General features: G+C 46.1%; 1 protein-coding gene across 9 annotated transcripts in view; it reads right to left on the bottom strand.

The window, feature by feature from the left end:
• Nucleotides 1–765: 765 nt before the first annotated feature.
• The window catches only part of LOC125629199 (uncharacterized), a 35,949-nt gene continuing 16,522 nt past the window's right edge, over nucleotides 766–20,192 (bottom strand). For 6 of the 9 annotated variants that reach the window (XM_075124101.1, XM_075124106.1, XM_075124102.1 and 3 more), the window contains 4 exons: nucleotides 13,398–13,480; nucleotides 9,853–9,979; nucleotides 3,132–3,245; nucleotides 766–2,728 (listed from right to left, as the gene is read on the bottom strand). In XM_075124101.1, coding sequence (XP_074980202.1) covers nucleotides 1,554–2,728; nucleotides 3,132–3,245; nucleotides 9,853–9,979; nucleotides 13,398–13,480 — 1,499 coding nt within the window. In that variant the 3' untranslated portion in view covers nucleotides 766–1,553. Of the gene's footprint in view, nucleotides 2,729–3,131; nucleotides 3,246–9,852; nucleotides 12,313–13,397; nucleotides 13,481–20,192 lie in introns of those variants that run through there. The other 3 variants (XM_075124109.1, XM_075124107.1, XM_075124108.1) reach the window with 3 other exon arrangements.

A 20,192-nucleotide genomic window follows, 5' to 3' on the forward strand; every position in this document is an offset into this window, starting at 1 on the left:
GCCTGCCATATTTACTATTCTTTCGACTCATCGGGATGGTTTGTCCTTGTAACCTCAACAGGGATTCCTTGAAATACAGCCAGCTCTCCTGGACTCCTTTCCCCTTCAAGTTAGTCCCCCAGGGGATCGTGGCCATCCGTTCCCTGAGGGAGTCGAAGTCTGCTTTCCTGAAGTCCAGGGTCCGTATCCTGCTGCTTACCTTTCTTCCCTGCGTCAGGATCCTGAACTCAACCAACTCATGCTCACTGCCTCCCAGATTCCCATCCACTTTTGCTTCCCCCACTAATTCTACCCGGTTTGTGAGCAGCAGGTCAAGAAAAGCACCCCCCCTAGTTGGCTCCTCTAGCACTTGCGCCAGGAAATTGTCCCCTACGCTTTCCAAAAACTTCCTGGATTATCTATGCACCGCTGTATTGCTCTCCCAGCAGATATCAGGAAAATTAAAGTCACCCATGAGAATCAGGGCATGCGATCTAGTAGCTTCCGTGAGTTGCTGGAAGAAAGCCTCATCTACCTCATCCCCCTGGTCCGGTGGTCTCTAGCAGACTCCCACCACTACATCACTCTTGTTGCACACACTTCTAGTCACACAAGCAATTCCCTTAGACACTCCAGTTTCCCAGTATCTCCACCAATGCCACTTGTTATGGCAACAAATGGTTATGAAAACCAATACCCCAGTAAAAGAAAAAAGGTTCTCTCGATCCCAAAGGACCAAGCCCCAGACCCAGGTCAATATACAAATCAGATCTTACCCACAAATCATGCTGTTGCCAATCCTTTAGAATCTAAAATCTAAAGGGTTATTCATAAAAGGAAAAAGATACAGATGAGAGCTAGAATTGGTTAAATGGAATCAATTACATACAGTGATGGCAAAGTTCTTGGGTCAGGCTTGTAGCAGTGATAGAATGAACTCCAGGTTCAAATCCAGTCTCTGGAGAACATCCCCAGCTGGGATGGGTCTTTCAGTCCTTGGTTCAAAGCTTTAGTGCAGCAAAGTCCCTCCAGAGGTAAGAAGCAGGACTGAAGACAAGATGGAGGAGCTGCAGCAGCTTTTTACAGTCTCTTGCCGTGTGGTCTCTCTCTTTGTCCCAAAGACAAGCTGCCCATCACAGGGCCTGGAAACACCTCAGAGTTCTGTCCAGAGGCAGGTCCTTGCACATCTTGCTGAGATGCAAGGTGTGTCTGCCTTCTCTCAATGGGTCACTTGTGTCGCTGATGGTCCTTAATGGGCCATCAAGCAGGCTAGGCAGAGCTGACACCAACTTGTCTGGGGTGTCACCGAGAAGCATAACATAAGTTTGAAATACAGACAGTATAGAACCAATATTCATAACTTCAACTACAAAAATGATACACATATACAGATAGCTTAATCATAACCAGAAAACCAAAACCTTGTCTTAGACACCTCATTTGACCCCCTTTATATAAGATTTGATGCTACTACAGGACCTTGGTTGCAACAATGATCTGTACGGTCCCGGCTTATGTCAATAACATTACATATTGGAATTAGCAATGTGATTTTTTTAAACACAAATCTTTGGTCAGCCCAAATCAAGGCATTTCTTACAGTTCTCTCCCATGTGGATTTTCTCTTGTCTAATAGGGAATGACCGCTGATTGAAGATTTTCCCACACGCAGAGCATGTGTAGGGTCTCTCTCCACTGTGGATTCTATGATGTCTGACAAGGTCTGAGCGCTCAATGAAGTTCTTCCCGCACTCAGAGCATGTGTAGGGTCTCTCTCCTGTATGGATTCTCTGATGCCTGCTCAGGGTAGAGCTCTGTTTGAAGCTTTTCCCGCACTCAGAGCATGTGTAGGGCATCTCTCCTGTGTGGATTCTACGATGTGTGATAAGCTGTGAGTGCCGATTAAAGCTTTTCCCGCACTCAGAGCATGTGTAGGGCGTCTCTCCTGTGTGGATTCTACGATGTGTGATAAGGTTTGAGCTCTGATTGAAGCTTTTCCCGCACTCAGAGCATGTGTATGGCGTCTCTCCTGTGTGGATTCTCCGATGTGTGATAAGGGCAGACCTCCGACTGAAGCATTTCCCGCACTCAGAGCACATGTAGGGTTTCTCTCCTGTGTGGATTCTACGATGTGTGGTAAGCTGTGAGTGCCGATTAAAGCTTTTCCCACACTCAGAGCATGTGAAGGGCGTCTCTCCTGTGTGGATTCGCTGATGTGCGATGAGGGCATAGCTCCAACTGAAGCGTTTCCCACACTCACAGCATCCATAAGGTTTCTCACCCGTGTGGATTCTCCTATGTGTGATGAGGTATGAGCTCCGACTGAAGCGTTTCCCACACTCAGAGCATCCATAAGGTTTCTCACCCGTGTGGATTGTCTGATGTGTGATAAGGTGTGAGCTCCGATTGAAGCGTTTCCCACACTCAGAGCATATGTAGGGTCTGTCTCCTCTGTGGATTCCCTGATGTGTGAAAAGGTCTGAGCTCCCATTGAAGCTTTTCCCACACTCACGACATGAGTAGCGTGTCTCTTCCAAGTTGATTCTCTCATGTCTAATAAGGTCTGAGAGGCTACTGAAGCTTTCCTCTGGCCTCTGCTGAGTCTCACAGGCTTTTGCTTTTTCTGGGAGTGCACAACTCCCGGAAACATTCCCTTTGGGTCTTCCTGATAATGTCCCATGTGGTTCTAGTGGCTCAGCATCTTCCTGCTGGGGTTTCTCCTCCTCGTTCTCACTCACCATCCCACCACCTGATGGGAGACAGAGAGAATCCAGACATAGGTCACTCCCTGCACCACAGAGAAAGGAAATCTCAGAGACAGGAATGGAAAAAGGGATGAACTAAAATATGTGTGGGAGAGATCAAACCTATCAGGAGCTGATTTTCCCCAAACCTTTCCCCAAAGGAGAGAGGAAGGGATCAGTTTTGGTCCCCATCTCACCAGAACACTCAGGGGAAAGTGAGATCGGGGAGGGACCTGCTGCCAGTTTTCACTCAGGATAGGTGGGAAGCCATGAGTGACCTCTGCCTAATGATTCCACATCTGCAGGGAACAATCCTGAACTTGGAGAGCTCACAAGGTTTTTATAGGGCATCCCAAATGCTTCCTGTGTTCATGGATAGTTTTTGAATTGCTTTAACCAATTCCTCACCTGTGCAAGCAGCACTTGGGAACACTTCTTTCTCAGAGCCCTGGAGGTCTGGGACCCATGCCTCTTCCCCTTGTTCCAGCTGCGAGATCACATCAGGTTGGGAAACTGGAAACCCTGCTCAAGGCAAAGAAAACAAGGGAGATCAGTGGAATTTGTGGGATACTTGTCACAAAGAATATTCCATGATTTTAAGCCCAGCTCATTTTTAAGCAGTAACATCCCAAGGCCAGCTTTCTTAGCTCAACCCAGGAGTTATTATTATTCTAAATCATATCCATTACCTTAATGCCTAAGGACCAACTAACAGTGGGTCCCCATTGTGCTAGGACAAGTACAAACACAGAATAGTAGATGGCCCATGCCCTGAACAATTTACTATCTCAATAGACAAGACAAACACAAAATGGGGGAAGGGGTAGAACCCTCTGTGAGAATACAGATATTCAGGCCTGCTTGTAAAGCCTATACTTTAAGAACTTAGGTGTATTTTTATCACTTAGCTAGTTACAGGGATATAAAAACAAAGAATCAAAATCTCAGTCTGCCTGTGTATGGGCCTTCTCTCACTAGGATAGACTGAGGCCTTGTTCTTCCGCTAAGCAGCGGGGGCAGCCATAAGCTGGGAAGCGTATGGTCGCATCGTCACAGCCCAAACCAGTCACACTGAAATAAGGTGGTATTGGGTTGTTAGGAAGACGATCCTGTCCAGATAGTGCCCATCACCACCAGATAAAGAAATAGATCTTAAGTCACTTAAAGAAAATTTAGTTTGATAGCATCCTATCTGGAAAGAAATCACTCATCAATGGTTGTGGTACCCTCATTTCTGTATTGTTTTGTCTTTATGACCACCACTTTTCTATTGTTAATCTGTCTGGTTCTCTGTTTGTCTCCTATATAATTAATTTTGCTAGGTGTAAGTTAATTAGGGTAATAGGATATAATAGGTTAGAGAATTATGTCACAATATGTTAGGATTGGTTAGTTATATTTCAGTAAACTGACTGGTTAAGGCATAGCTGAGAATACGACTATATAAACTGGGGTCAAACAGGAGGGGGAAGGGAAATTAGAATCAGGTTTATTAACGGGGGGAACGGGAACAGGGACGCAGGCAATACTCTGCGGCAGCAGAGCTGGGAAGGTGGACGTGGGGGAAATGCTCTGCTGCATCAGAGCTGGGAAGAGGGATGCGGGGTATATGCTCTGCTGCGTCAGAGCTGGGAATGGAACACTGGGGAACAGATTATGTGCGTATAGCGATAAGCCGACTGGTGTGAACGGCTTCGGAATATGCTTGCTTGTAAATGAACCCCAATAAACATCGCATTATCTGCCCTTCGGACTTCTGGTCTTATGTTGCTTGTGGTCTGCGTGACGAGAACCAGGGAAGTGGGAGGGTGAAGGGAAAGCCCTCTAACAAAACTGATGTGACTGGATAACCAAGAGGTAAGCCTTAGAGGAAGGTTGTAATTCCCTGATCAGTTCCAAAGTGTTTCCCACGAGGACTGATGAGGGGGTGATGGTAAATATGCATTTAGATCCTTTTCTTGTTTTATATCTTTTCCCCATAAGGCTTAACCTCTGGCCCACTGTCATAGATGCATAGCATCCGTGCAATGCCCAGGCTTTTAAACAGTCCTTGGGAGGTGCCTCTTGAGTGCACTAGACCCCCAAGGGGTCCAACTCTTTCACAAGGATAGGCCATGTAGCTTCAACACCTGAGACTGAGCCTCTGGTTTCAACACTCGTATTTCAACCCATGAACTCTGCCAGCAGGCCCAGCTGAACGACACTCCTCTTCAGAGACTGTCCCTCATTCATGCTTCAGTGCACCTCAGCAAGCTTTTGCTGTCACACTGGGCAGACTTTTAAAACATAGCAGGGTTTATTAGTCAACCGAAACACAGCATTAGAAAGTCCTTAGATGAGGACAGAGAAGCAAAGAAGACAATATAGTCCATATTGGCCCATGCTCTTGAGCCACACTGCTGTTGAAAACAGTTTTGTTTCCTTTCACTTTGCCTGTCCATTTGTCTTTGCTCCGGTAGAGCTCCTTGCGTCTGCGAGCCTAGTTCTTCCTGCTCCCAATAACATAATGAGTCCATGTATGGTTCACTTAGCCAAGCGGAGATCCTCCCATGGACAGGTGACAATTATTCCCTTGTCTCTGTCGGGTATTCCATTGACGTAGGTTGGTCCCAGCCTGTCCTTAATGACCCATTCATATCACCCCATGACAGCTATGTGACAAAACACCTCATGCCTCCTGCTCTTTATAATCATAGCAATACCAAACACAGAAGGAAACTGAGGTGCATATTGGCATCATAGAAGTATCACCAAAATTCCCACCTCTCTCTCTCTCTCTCTCACACACACACACACACACACACACTGCTCACAGCCCTTGGAGAGAAAGGAAAGCACAGGAACTGGACATTAGTCCAGTGAACACAGTGGAGGACAAGCTGCAATCCTCAAACCCTGGCCAAAAAGGAGACGCATGTGGGTCCCTACTCATAGAGAGGGGCTGGGTAGAGTTCTGATACCGGAGAGGGCATTCCTTGAGCAGAGCATGGAGGCAGGTCAAAGACTTAGCTACCCCAGAACTGTGATATCGCAAAAGCACATTTTGGGGAATTAGGAAATCTAATGACTCATGTGCAATGGGAGGGAGAATTAAACTCCCCCAGTGTGTGGAGAAGGTTTGGGAATTAAACACTAAAATTCAGGAGCAACAGCCTCTAATTCTTCTGGAAAAGGAGAATGTAAGAAACAAGAACTGGGCCATGCAACCTCAGGAGGGACAGGCTCGAAGATCAAAAGGAGCCTGGATGCTCGCATCTTCAGGAACTCTGGTCTGTTTGAATAGCTGCAGGAAGGGACTTAATTCCCAGACCAGAAAATAACCACTAGGGATGTTCAAATGCCTATATTTATCCTTGGGGACCCAGCCTACCTCTTAATGCCATGGCTCATGAAGCCATACACAGGCAGCCTGGACAGTAGTCAGGATCTGTTCAACTATAGGCTGAGCAAGTGCAGAATGATGGTAGAATGTGCATTTGGATGTTTAAAAGCTCGCTGGCGCAGTTTACTGACTTGGTTAGACCTCAGCGAAACCAATATTCCCATTGTTATTACTGATTGCTGTGTGCTCCACAATCTCTGCGAGAGTAAGTGGGAGACGTTTATGGTGGGGTGGGAGGTTGAGGCAAATCGCTTGGCTGCTGATTATGCGCAGCCAGACACCAGGGCGGTTAGAAGAGCACAGCAGGGTGTGCTGCACATCAGAGAAGCTTTGAAAACCACTTTCATGGCTGACCAGGCTATGGTGTGGCAGTTCTGTTTGTTTCTCCTTGATGAAAACCCGCCCCCTTGGTTCACTCTACTTCTCTGTAAGCCAAACGCCCTCCCCTCCCCCCTTCAATCACTGCTTGCAGAGGCAATAAAGTCATTGTTGTTTCAATTCATGCATTGTTTATTAATTTGTCACACAAATAGGGGGATAACTGCCAAGGTAGCCTGGGAGGGGTGGGGGAGGAGGGAAGCACAGAGTGGGGTGATGGAGAAGGGGAGGAGGGACGAACAAGGCCACACTGCACTTCAAAACTTATTGAATGCCAGCTTTCTGTTGCTTGGGCAGTCCTCTGAGGTGGAGTGGTTGGGTGCCCGGAGGGCTCCCCCCGCGTTCTTGGGCTTCTGGGTGAGGAGGCTATGGTACTTGGGGAGGAGGGCGGGCAGTTACACAGCGGCTGCAGCGGCGGTCTGTGCTCCTGCTGCCTTTCCTGCAGCTCAACCACACACCGGAGCATATCAGTTTGATCCTCCAGTAGCCTCAGCATTGCCTTCTGCATCCTCTCATCATGCTGCTGCCACCTATCATCTTTGTCTCGCCACCTCTCCTCAAGTTCATTTTCTGCTTTCCTGGACTCTGCCAGTGTCTGCCTCCAGGCATACTGCTGAGCTCTTTCAGTGCGGAAGGACTGCATGAGCTCAGAGAACATTTCATCGCGAGTGCATTTTTTTCGCCTTCTTATCTGCGCTAGCCTCTGGGATGGAGATGATAGGGGGAGCATTGAAACATTTGCAGCTGCAGGAGAAAGAAAAGGGAGAGTAGTATTTAAAAAGACATTTTAGAGAACAATGGGTAGACACTTTCACGGTGAATGGTTTCAAACAGCAGCACCCTCCTTTCCCATACCAAGCGCCCATTGGATTTGTCACTTAAAAGGAGGGGCTGCGGTTTTCGGGTTAATGTGCAGCACAAACCCAACTAATTCCCCTCATCCAATTCTCTGGGATGATCGCTTCACCCCTCTTCCCACTGTGTGACTAGTATCAGGGAAGATCTCTGCCAGCCAAATGCAAACAGCTCAGCGTGAATGGGCCCCCACCCACCACGTGGCTAAAAGCGGGGATGATTTCTTTTCAGCCACAGGCAAACAGCCCAGCAGGAACGGCCACCTCTGACTGTCCCCTGAATAAAATTCCCCTAATTCTACCAGGTGACCATGAATGATATCACTCTCCTGAGGATAACAGAGAGAGATAAAGAACGGATGTTGCTTGAAAGCCAGCAAACACCGGGACCATATGCTGCCATGGTTTGTTACGCAATTAATCCAGACTACGTGCTACTGGCCTGGTGTGGTAAAGTGTCCTACCATGGAGAACAGAATAAGGCTGCCCTCCCCAGAAAACTTTTGCAAAGGCTTTGGGAATACATCCAGGAGAGCTTCATTGAGATGTCCCTGGAGGATTTCTGCTCCATCCCCAGACACGTTAACAGACTTTTCCAGGAGCTGTACTGGCCGCAAATGCATCCCAAATCTTCAGGGAAAATTAATCATTAAACACGTTTGCTTTTAAACCATCTATTATATGGTACACTCACCAGAGGTGCCTTCTCTGCCTTCAAGGTCTGGGAGCCCACCTTGGGACGGTATTGGATCCAGGGTGATAAACAGTTCCTGGCTGTCGGGGAGAAAGATTTCATCCTCCGCCTCATCATTATCATCTTCCTTGTCTCCAAAATCCTCATCCCTGTTGCATGAGACTCCCCCCTTGCAGGAGTCCAAGTACAGGGGTGGGGTAGTGGTAGGGGCACCACTTAGAATTGCATGCAGCTCATCATGGAAGCGGCATGTCTGGGGTTCTGACCCGGAGCAGCCATTTGCCTCTTTGGTAGCCTTGCCTCAGCTCCTTAAGTTTCATGCAGCATTGCTGCGGGTCCCTGTTATAGCCTCTGTCCTTCATGCCCGTCAAGATTTTTTCAAATATTTTGGCATTTTGTCTTTTGGAACGGAGTTCTGATAGCTCGGATTCGTCTCCCCATACAGCGATCAGATCCAGTACCTCCGGTTCGGTCCAAGCTGGAGCTCTTTTGCGATTCTGGGACTGCATGGTCACTTCTGCTGATGAGTTCTGCATGGTCACACCATGATACGCTGGCCAAACAGGAAATGAAATTCAAAAGTTCCCGGTGCTTTTCCTGTGTACCTGGCTAGTGCGTCTGAGTTGAAAGAGCTGTCCAGAGCGGTCACAATAGAGCTCTGGGATAGCTCCCAAAGGCCAATACTGTCGAATTGCATCCACACTACCCCAAATTCAACCCAGCAATGTTTATTTCAGTGCTAATTCCCTTGTCGGGGAGGAGTACAGAAAACAATTTTAAGAGCCCTTTAAGTTGACAAAAATGGCTTTGTTGTGTGGACGTGTGCAGGGTTAAATCGATCTAACGCTGCTAAATTCGACCTAAACTCGTAGCGTAGACCAGGGCTTAGAGGTGTAAACAGTGCCCATTTGTGCCTGGGTAATGGCACTGCTATGGGAGGGAGGAGTGCAGCAAGGACTCAGGAATGGTGGCCAGGGTCGCTGTGCATAGAGATGGGGAGGTTATATGGGGAGGGGGGTAATGAGTGGGAGAGGGAGGTCAGGAGTTAAAATAATAATATTTGGGGGGAAAAAATGTAAAAAGAAGTGAAACCAACAGAAATAAAACGAGCGAAGGCTCTAAAGCAACAAGACTTGGGTAGGGATTTGGAGTTAAAAGTCTGGGATCCCCCACAGCTCTAGATCCCAAAACATCTCCTCCTTCCCACTGACCCATGCAGCCCACTTCCTGGGTACCCTTCGTCCACACTCCCCTCCCTCTTCTTCCCATTACTCTCAGCATCACCACCTCCCAGCACCTTGGGAGCTTCTTGTGTTCCCGTCTTGTCTCTCACTACCTCTTCCCTCCCTGCTGCTTCTTAGCTGTAACTCTGCACACACCCTCGCCATTTCCTGGAACCCCAGAATTATCTACTCCCCCACTTCTCCTCCCCTTCACCTGTGGGGTCCTGAATGGCAACATTATGCGCTCTCCTATCAAAAGAGGAGCTCATCTGACGGTCACACAAGCCATGCATCAGTCATCGACCTATTTACTCAATTTAGAATTCTACAGGTGGCATATTTTCCTCTTAAAATGAGGAAAAGGCATGAAAGTTGTAGTTATGAATGTATCAAATAAGGATATATTAAATGCAATTTTAAAATAACTGACGGCACCAAAAAGGCACATGTCCAAAAATTATTCTAGTGGGTGGGAGATAAGGAAAAAAAAGGGGGGGGCAAGGAAACATGTATGACAAATGAAGGTATAAAGTTATTACTACTCAGGTTCTTTAAAGACCCCACAGCTTCTAATAACGGAGGGGACAGGACTCCTTACCCAGAAAGACCACCGTCTCATAGTTCTCCTGCATGACATCCCTGTAAAGGGCTCTCTGAGTGGGGTCGAGCAGAGCCTCCTCTTCCCTGGTGAAATACACAGCCACCTCCTCAAAAGTCACTGGCCCCTGAAAGAGCAAGAGTCCAACGTTCAGTATCTGCTGCCCCAGTCACAACCCCATTATTCATGGAACAGCAGCACCAGGTAAATGGAAGCTCCACGAGGCACAGAGTTCCATCCCACTTTGCTTAGAGCAGCCTGGAGCCATCGGAGGGTAGAAAGAGAGAACCTTTGTGTCTTCCAGCTGACAGACGGAGGCAGGGTCTTCACATTTATCACATACCTACTAGCCAGAGCTTGATATAGGAGATGGGGCTGTCTCTGGACCCTGCTGGTGGCTCTCTGGTAGGAATCCTAACACACGCCAAATAAAATATATGGAAGAAAGAGGAAGTCAATAGTAAAGAATATAAGTGAGGTCAGAATTGTAGAAAATTGATAAGGGAAGCTATCAAAAATCAATAACCAATCAATGAAAATAAGAAGGAAGTTTTTAAAAGTATATTAAGTACAAAATTAATCCTAACAATGGTAGTGGTAAATTACTAGGTGGAAATGGCAGAATTATCAAAAATAATACAGAAGAGGTAAAAGTGTTCAATAAATATTTCCCTCCTAGATTTGGAGAAAAACAGATGATGTACTCATATCATAAGATGTTGATGACGACGACACTCTTTCCATTCCAACAAGAACTCACGAGGACGTGAAACAGCAGCTATTAAAGCTAGACATGTTTAAATGAGCATGTCCAGATAACTGGTATCCAAGAGTTTTAAAAGGTCGACTGTTAATGTTGATTTTAATTAGAACTTGGAACACTGGAGAAATTCCAGAAGACTGGAATAAAGATAATGCTGTGCCAATATTTAGAAGGTGTAAAAGAGATGACCCAGTTAACTACAGGAGTGTCAGTCTGACATCGATACTGGACAACATAATGGAGCAGCTGATACTGGATTTTATTAATAAAGAATTAAAGGAGAGTAATATAATTAGTACCCATGAACAAAGGTTTAGAGAAAACAGATCCTATCAAACTAACTGGATATCCTTATTGGATGAGATCAAAAGTCTGGTTGCAATAAATAGTATTGATGTAATATACCTAGAATTCTGTAAGGCATATGACCTGGTTCAGCACAATATTTTGACTAGAAAACTAGAATGATACTAAATAAACACGGCATTCATTAAATAGATTAAAAATTGTGCCTTGAAATTAGGCCCTATCGGACACTACACCCCATATTCAGCAAAGTGATAGGATTATAATATGATTGGGACATAATTATGATGCAATTTGTGCAAGATGCATCATGTGCTGTGTCATTGGAAAAGTTATAATTTGCTGAATATGATGATCCTATTTTTTGAATAGATCATGTTTGTACTGAAGTTATGGATATTGACTATGTATCTGCATTTGAAATGTGCTTACTCTGGGTAACACTCACAACTAGCCTTTCAGGTACAACAATGAAGAAGCCAGACAGTGCTGATGGCTCATCAACAAAGACAACGGACCGTGGAAGAGCTTAGCACTCAGCAGGGCATGCTACAGCATGTGACCAGACCACATGACAATGAACTCCATTTTGCTACCTGTATTTTTCCACAAACTGAACTGGGAACTGAGTTTGGAACAAAGGGTTCCCGCCATGTGGAAAAGCTACATAAGGTGGGGTGTGACATCATCTCATGGCCTCATTCCCCACACAAGAGAACTCCTGGAAACACCTGAGAAACAAAGACTGAACTGGGGGAAGTGCTGGTGCCAGGGTAGAAGGATTTCTAGCTTGTGTATGAATCATAGAATATCAGGGTTGGAAGGGACCTCAGGAGGTCATCTAGTCCAACCCCCTGCTCAAAAGCAGGACCCATCCCCAATTAAATCATCCCAGCCAGGGCTTTGTCAAGCCTGACCTTAAAAACTTCTAAGGAAGGAGATTCTACCACCTCCCTAGGTAACACATTCCAGTGTTTCACCACCCTCCTAGTGAAAAAGTTTTTCCTAATATCCAACCTTGGATGGAAACTTGCTGGACTGCTTGTATCATCAGTCAGGGTGAGAAATTGCTAACTCAAATTCTATCCATCTAGCGTGTAAGGCTTAGTCTGAGTTTTTGGTTATTTCCTAAGTAATCTGCTTTGATCTGCTTGCTATCTCTTATAATTGTTGGGATATGTTAAGGGTTAAGTAAAAGAGCTGGGAAGCTGCTAACGTGCTGACATGGCATTAGGGGACAAAGGGATAAGCAAGCAGTAATTCTTTGCTTAAATAAATAATTAAGTAAGTAATAAATAAATAAGTTGCCATAATTTTCCTTTCCCTGTTGCTTGTAAGAATTGATAAGGATGCAGCTGCATGAGAAATGAAGTTGTCGGAATGAACGTCCTCTGTGTGAAAAAGATAAAAGAAATGTTATTTCCCCCTCCCTTCCTTTCCCAGATACATAAACAAGCCCTGACTTATGGCCCCTTCCTCCCTCCGCTGAGAACGGCTGATTAGAGAAATTTGTAGCAACACATTATTGCAAAGAACTGCATTTTCAAGGTAAAAATGCCTCTATGACATGCCTAATGCTGTGAATAATAGCAATAGGGGCAGATATACTAACAGTATGGGTGTTTCTATTACTTAATAAGGGGTTTTGGGGTGTTGTAATGGATGTAGGCGTGTACATACTAACTTAGATAAAAGGAGTGTGATGTAACTAATGCAGTGCTTACTCGACAATTGGGTCGAGGGGAACAAGTATCGCAATAAAGAAGCTTGTACTCATATCCGCCTCTGGGTCAACCTGCTCCTTTTTTCTTCTAGCAATAATCACTTAAAATCTATCTTTCTGCAGTTAATAAACTTGTTTAATGCTTTATCTTAACCAGTGTTAAATATTTTGAGTGAATTGTCTGGGGAAAATCTCAGCTTGGTTAGCACAAGCTTGTTGTGCATATCTTTCCCATATCAAGGGGAAGGCAAACTATATTAATGAGCTTACATTATAGAGATCCCTGTGCACTATACGATGGTATAATTCTGGATTTATACTACAGCAAGTGTGAAAGGTTGGGGAGCTGGAAAATGGGCTGTTGTCTTCTATCTGTCCTTGAGTGGTTTAGGTAAAGCACTCAGGTAGCTGAGTTGGGTGTATGGCGCCACCTGCTGTAGTTTTTTGTGTTAACAGGCCCTGGAGAGGCTGGCTGAATCTCCAGCAAAGCAGTGTGAGAAGGACCAGCCCAGCTTGAGGGTTAGAGGGCACAGCGGTTCCCAGAAGCCCCCCAGACTGCACCCCGGGGGTGACAACCCATTATATCCTAAATTACACAAGTCTCAGCAGGTTTGTCACATCCTGTCCCCTCCCTTTCTCCACCCTAGATATTTCCTGCCTCCCACCATCTCTAGCAGCTACCACCTTCCTATGCTTGTACTGCTCCTCTCCCTCCAAGCAGAACCCACCACCAGCAACCTGATAATCTCTTACCTGAGACAGCTCCATTGCAGCCATTTCCTTCCCTCTGGGAGAATGGGATGATCTGGAGCAAAACGTAGATGTTATTCTGTAGCCTGACAGGAAGAGAAGGACAATGTGAGAGAATTCAGGTGGGGCTTTCGTCCATTCCACATGCCGACTCCCCCCAGGATTTTTCCCTGCTAATGGACATCCTAGGTTCTGCCAAACTGTGAAGCACAGAGTGACCTTATTCCAGTACAGGTCTAGCCCCCTCCCACCAGGGTGTAACCCTCTGAGACAGGGTGAAACCCTCCCAGTAACAGAGTCTCTGTTACACTTATCAAGTTTGCGGACAATACCAAGCTGGGAGGGGTTGCAAGTGCTTTGGAGGATAGGATTGAAATTCAAAATGATCTGGAAAAACTGTAGAAATGGTCTGAAGTAAAGAGGATGAAATTCAATAAGGACAAATGCTAAGTACTCCACTTCGGAAGGAACAATCAGTTGCACACATACAAAATGGGAAATGACTGCTTAGGAAGGAGTACTGCAGAAAGGGATCTGGAGGTCATAGTGGATCACAAGCTAAATATAAGTCAACAGTATAACACTGTTGCAAAAAAAGGAATCATCATTCTGGGATGTATTAGCAGGAGTATTGTAAGCAAGACATGAGAAGTAATTCTTCTGCTCTTCTCCTCACGGCTTAGGCCTCAACTGGAGTATTGTGTCCAGTTCTGGGTGCCACATTTCAGGAAAGATGTGGACAAATTGGAGAAAGTCCAGAGAAGAGCAACAAAAATGATTAAAGGTCTAAAAAACATGACCTATGAGGGAAGATTGAAAAAATTGCATTTGTTTAGTCTGGAGAAGAGAAGACAGAGGGGACATGATCACAGTTTTCAAGTACATAAAAGGTTACAAGGAGGAGGAAGAAAAATTGTTCTTCTTCACCTCTGAGGATAGGACAAGAAGCAATGGGCTTAACTTGCAGCAAGGGCGGTTTAGGTTGAACATTAGGAAAAACTTCCTCTCAGAATGTTTAAGCACTGGAATAAATTGCCTATGGAGGCTGTGGAATCTCCATCATTGGGGATTTTTAAGAGCAGGCTGGACAAACACCTGTCAGGGATGGTCTAGATAATAATTGCCTTGAGTGCAGGGGACTGGACTAGATGACCTCTGAAGGTCCCTTCCAGTTCCATCATTCTGTGAACTAAAGGCCAGAGAAGAATGGAATCCAAGGGGTCACTTTGTGGGATTCTCCCTGTCATTTTCTCCAAGGCAGCTGTCTTAAGTTTACATAGTTGTTTGATGCTCCAGCATTTATACAGTCTCTTCTTGGAGTGCCCCCTTTCATGGTCTGGGCCTAGCTTTAGCTTTTGGCAAGAGTGAGCCCGGGGGCTCTGAGACTGGGCCTTCTTGCCTCAGCACACCTTGTTTCCTTCTGTGGCTCCCCAGTGAGACCAAATGAGTAGATACTCCTGAGAGACTGTGAACATAAGAACAGCCCACTGTGTCAAACCAATGGTCCATCTAGCTCAGTGGCCAATGCCAGGTGCTTCAGAGGGAATGAACGGAACAGGTAATCATCAAGTGATCCATCTCCTGTCACCCATTCCCAGCTTCTGGCAAACAGAGGCTAGAAACACCATCCCTGCCCGTGACACTGGAGATGAGGTGTTAGCTCTTGCACAAAGCCCCCATATCTTAATTGAACATGGACAAACGCAGAGCTGGAATCAGTCTGGCTCACTTGTGTTAGTATTGTTAAAACAGGTATGAGAATTATAAGAATGTGTTTAGACATTATTGAATGCTTGTGAGCCGCTACCTGGGTTAATATCTGACTAGTTGCATTGCTTAGCCTAGGTTAGTCCTAAAGGATATGTAGAGCTTGCTTATTATAGAAGCTTCTATTACCTTTTGAAATTTAAACTGTAACTCTTCTACATCTCTATGATGACCTGCTTTAACTTTGTAAACAACTCGTTTCCTTTTAAATTAATTTTAATACAGGTTATTACACGACTGGATACAAGTGTTGTCTTGGTTGTGATGTCTAAGATTCAACTGACCTAAATAAGTGACTGATCCTTTGGGACTGGCAGTAACCTGAACATTGCTGTGATTCGTGGTGTAAGGCAGTGGTTCTTAACAAGGAGTCTGGGGCCCCCTGGGAGGCCATGAGCAGGTTCCAGGGAGGCTGCCAAGCAAGGCCAGCATTAGACTTGCTGCGGTCGAGAGCAGAAAGTTGAAGTCCCAGTGCATGGGGCTGAAGTCCATGGTCCTTAGCCCCACCACCCGGGGCTGAAGCCAAAGTCTAAGCAATGTAGCTTTGTGGGGGCTCCTGTGGCATGGGGCCTCACACAGTTGCCCTGCTTGCTACCACCTAACGCCAGCCCTAGCTTTTATATTGAGAAAACCAGTCATTGTGGCCCAGGTGGGCGGTGGAGTTTTAATAGCATGTTGGGGAGGACTCAGAAAGAAAAAGTTGAGAACTCCTGGTGGAAGGGACCATCTGTCACAAAGGTGAGCTCACCTGCGTGGTGAGATCTATGGGATGGCCCAAGGGGACTGTCTGTGATTCCATGTTAATGCTGTTACAGTGTATGAAGCGTTTATACTTCATATTTGGTTGGTGAAATCTACATATCGACCTCACAACCAATCTGGGGTTTGTGCCCTGCTTCTTACCAGTCTGCCTGAGGCTGGTGCTCATGCTCTCGAGTCACTGAAGACAGCGTTACAGAGACTTACGGGCGCAACGCCACCAGCAGCAATTGGCAGCCATGCAGAGCAGGCTTCACAGTGGCACCGTGTGGGCCAAATGGTCCATGGACTCCACCAAGCCCCAGTTCTCCTCCAGTGTACATCAGCATCCCGGCAACCTTCAAGGAGGGTCAAGGCTGCCACTCCCTCAGTGATGATGGATCTCCAGCATAGCATCACCCGCACCTCATGACCCGCCTTATCTCCTGAGACACAGGTGAGTGACAGAGGGTGCACAACGGATCCTGGGGGGGGGATACCAAAACACACCTTCTGGGGGTCACCCCTCAGGAAATGAAGGTGACAAGCATTGTGGTGGCAGTAAACAGGGAGAGGAGGGAGTGGGAGCGGGAGCAGGAGGGAGCAGCACCCTCAAAGGCAATGCTGCCAGTGAGTCACCCCATCACATCAGGCATGGGGCTGATAGGGGGCCATTCCCTAGGCCTGGGTGCCTGTGAAGGGCTATATAAACCCCACACTGGCATAGAAGGGGTTAAACTGCTGCTTTAGGCTGGACTGGCCCAGCTCCTCCAGGACTGGAGCAGGAGTTAACAGGAGAGACCTACTCAGAGGGGGACAACACTGGGAAGGCAACAGTCTGCGGAGCATCTCCAGCCCCAAAGAAAGGGCTGGCAGCATTCAGGGCTCTGGCCTTCACTGAGGGAGGGTGGGGATCTCCGGAGCTCAAAGGGGGAGCAGGCTGAAAATTGCACTGGAGACCCAGTAAACTCTGAAGGGGACTGAGATGCTCCCAGGGTCCCCAGAAGTAAGAGGGGCCCATATCCTGATGGGATCTGTCCACAGTTCCCCCCCCCCCCCCCCCCGTTTCTTTACTTTCATTCCTTTATTTACCGACAGTCGGCTCTTTTGCTGGTACCCAAGAGAGGAAGAAAATGCCCCAAGGTATCATACAGAGTGTGGAGCCCTGACACACTACAAGGACATGCCCCTGTAGCACCCCGGGGCAGGGGTCATTTGGACTCACAGAGGTGCACCCCAGAAGGCCTGAGGTCCAGCACTCTGGCACCAGTTTGATGGGCTGGATGGCCTCTCACTGCGGGCTGCCAGAAGTCTGGCACATGGAGTAGATACAGGGTGTCCTGGGGAGCAGGAAGCGGGGCAGCATCCCAGACAGCACACTAAGAAGGGAAATGGAGAGGGGACAAGGGGCACTGCAGAGAACTCAGCCCCCGTCCTGAAGGCCATTGACAGAAAGTTGTCCTCTCCCTGGCCTACGGAGGGCAGACAGTGACACAGAGATCCCTTGGCAAAGGGTCACTTGGTCTTTGCCAGCAGCTCTCACCGGAGACCTCACAAACCCATCACACCAAACATCTCTTGGAGGGTATTTATCCATAGGGGAGAGCATGCGAGGTTGTGATAAAGTGGGGATTTATTAATCTTGTTATGTTGCATGTGAGTCTTACTGTCCTATACTAATCCTGTGTGTACCTCAGTTTCCCAGTGTACTGCACCAATACTTCTGTGGTGGGAATTGGGGGGAACTGGAAGAGGGGGAGTCCAGGGCGTCTGGCCGAGGACTCCCAAGATGGACTCGGCTGAAAGTCACTGATTTCTGTGACAAGTATCAGGGGGTAGCCGTATTAGTCTGTAGCCACAAAAACAAGGAGTCCTGTGGCACTTTAAAGACTAACAGATTTATTTGACCGGACTCCTTGTTGTTTTTACTGATTTCTGTGATAGCAAGCTCTGTTCCTTCTGTTTTACCGGCTGGCTGAGAGTCACGCCTGACTGTGGAGTTGGGGTGTAGGGCTCTCTGGCTTCCCCAGGAGCCCCATCCTGGTGGACTCACTGCAGGAAGCCCATGGTGTGCAAGGGGATGCTCAATGCTCCGAGGTCAGACTCAGGAAGGTCGAAGCTGTGTAAGCTCCTGACCTGGAGATAGTCTGCTCAGAGAGAGGAGGCACCCCCAGAGTCCTGACTGGCTTCATACGGAGTAGTTCCAGAGCATTGACCCGGTGACTGTGACAGAGGCATTTACAAAAAGCTCATTACTGATTAAGACTCATAATGACTAAGAGGTCAACATATCTGTCGTTTGTAAGGAACAAAGCATTTATATTGAAAATCTACTTTATGGACTTGGAATGGAAAAATCAATCACTGAGAGGTAATGGGCCCCAGGACTGGCCCATCCACCCAAGAGGGAGTCGTCACCAATGTTCCCTCTAATTTTTTCCATCCATTTGCGGAATGAATTTTGTTATGTGCTCCACCAATATTGAGGTAATGGTTGGATGTGAGCCACCAGTACAAACAAAAACCCTAGATATGATATATATTTTTTAAACAGCTCCTAGGTATGGAAGAAGAAGAAAGAATATTAAAACAAGGGATAATTATCAAGGTGCACTGCTTAAGATGTGTATTTAATATGAAATCAAATAAAAAGAAAATTGACACTGCCCTTGGAGTACATGTATTTTATCATCCTTTCTAACAACTCAAGCTAGTAAACACACCAAAATGTGGCCTACTGAAAACAGCTATAGAAATAAAACACAGTCTTGGGCATTAAGCAAAAGTATTAAAAATATGCACCAGAGGCCCAATTTAATAACCTCCTCCTACCATAGACCACTAAATCTTCAGGGAAAGCTGCTCTCAAAAAATGAAGCATCTGCCAAAACACTAGCATGCTACCGACTTTTGCAGTTCCCCAAACTATCCCTCTTGCATGCATATTATCTGCGCACACAGCCCAGCTTTAAGATACTAAACAAATCTATGAGTCAACTAGAAATAGTCATGGTCTCATTGCAAATGTTAATACAATATTGTCTGATACTGGAAAGGAGAGCAGAAGGTATTCACTCAGGCTTATACCATTTCTATGGGATGTCAATTCTTAATTGGATGAATACTGCACACACGGAACAGTAAAAATAAGTAATAAAGCAACACAAACAGCAAACAAAACCCCAAACAAACGACAACACTGAAAATATGAAGGGAAGTAAAACATCAACTGGCTGGTGATGGGTATTTTAAATGAGTGGTTAGGACCCACGCTGTGCAAGTGCAACAGAGCCCTGTAGAAACAGGCAAAGTTCTCCTGTTTTCACATTGTGTGTGTGTGTCACCAACTCAAAAACTTCAGAGTAGAAGCCCTGGAACACATTAACACATGGCTTTGGAGTTTGCAGACAGATCCCTGCTTCAAAGAGCTTGTAAAAAAGGGCTTCATCCTACAAAACACCTAGCACCACACCTAGTGCTTTGCTACTTCCGAGTCAAGCCGGAACAACATCAGATAGCAAAGATCTGGCCTTAATGGTTTCCAATACCTCTCCCTAAACAAATTCTAAAACTTAATGGAAATCACTTGTCTGGAATCCAATTCTAATTGAAAGGCCAAACAAATAAAACTGGAAGAACTTTACCATGGATGCTGCTTAATTATCTACCATGTATTAATTAGTAACAGGATATTTTTAAAAAAATCATTAAGGTCACAGTTTTCAGATACCCTACAACACGCCAAAAGAATTATGTTGTTAAAAGAATCCTTGTCTCTCTTACCTTAAGCCATCTATAAGGTGCCACAGGACTCTCTCCTGCTTTTACAGATAGAGACTAACATGGCTATCCCTCTGATACTTGACACCATGCAAGGCACTGTATTTAGCCGTATGAAGTGGAAATCCATCAACCTCATGAAGAAACTTGCACAAGTACAGACAGATATCTTTCTTTCCAAAAGCAAACGGATGGACATCATACCAAATCTACATACCACACAGACCACAGTGAGAGATTATGCCATACTCTATCAAAGAAACTGAGGAACCACCTGATCAGTATCCTATACAGCAAACAGGAAAACATCCAAAAAGAGCTCTCCAACCTGGAGACTCTCATAAATAACCAACCTTCCATACAAACAGACTTTATTAAAATAAGACAGGAGATCTACATTACACACGTCACCTCTCTACAAAGGAAAAAGGACTGTAATATTGCTGTCACCCAGCAATATTGTCAATCTATCCAGCTACACACTCAGCCCGGCGGAAGAGTCTGTCCTATCTC

This window comes from Caretta caretta, chromosome 28 (genome assembly GCF_965140235.1).
Source record: "Caretta caretta isolate rCarCar2 chromosome 28, rCarCar1.hap1, whole genome shotgun sequence".
NCBI lineage: Eukaryota > Metazoa > Chordata > Testudines > Cheloniidae > Caretta > Caretta caretta.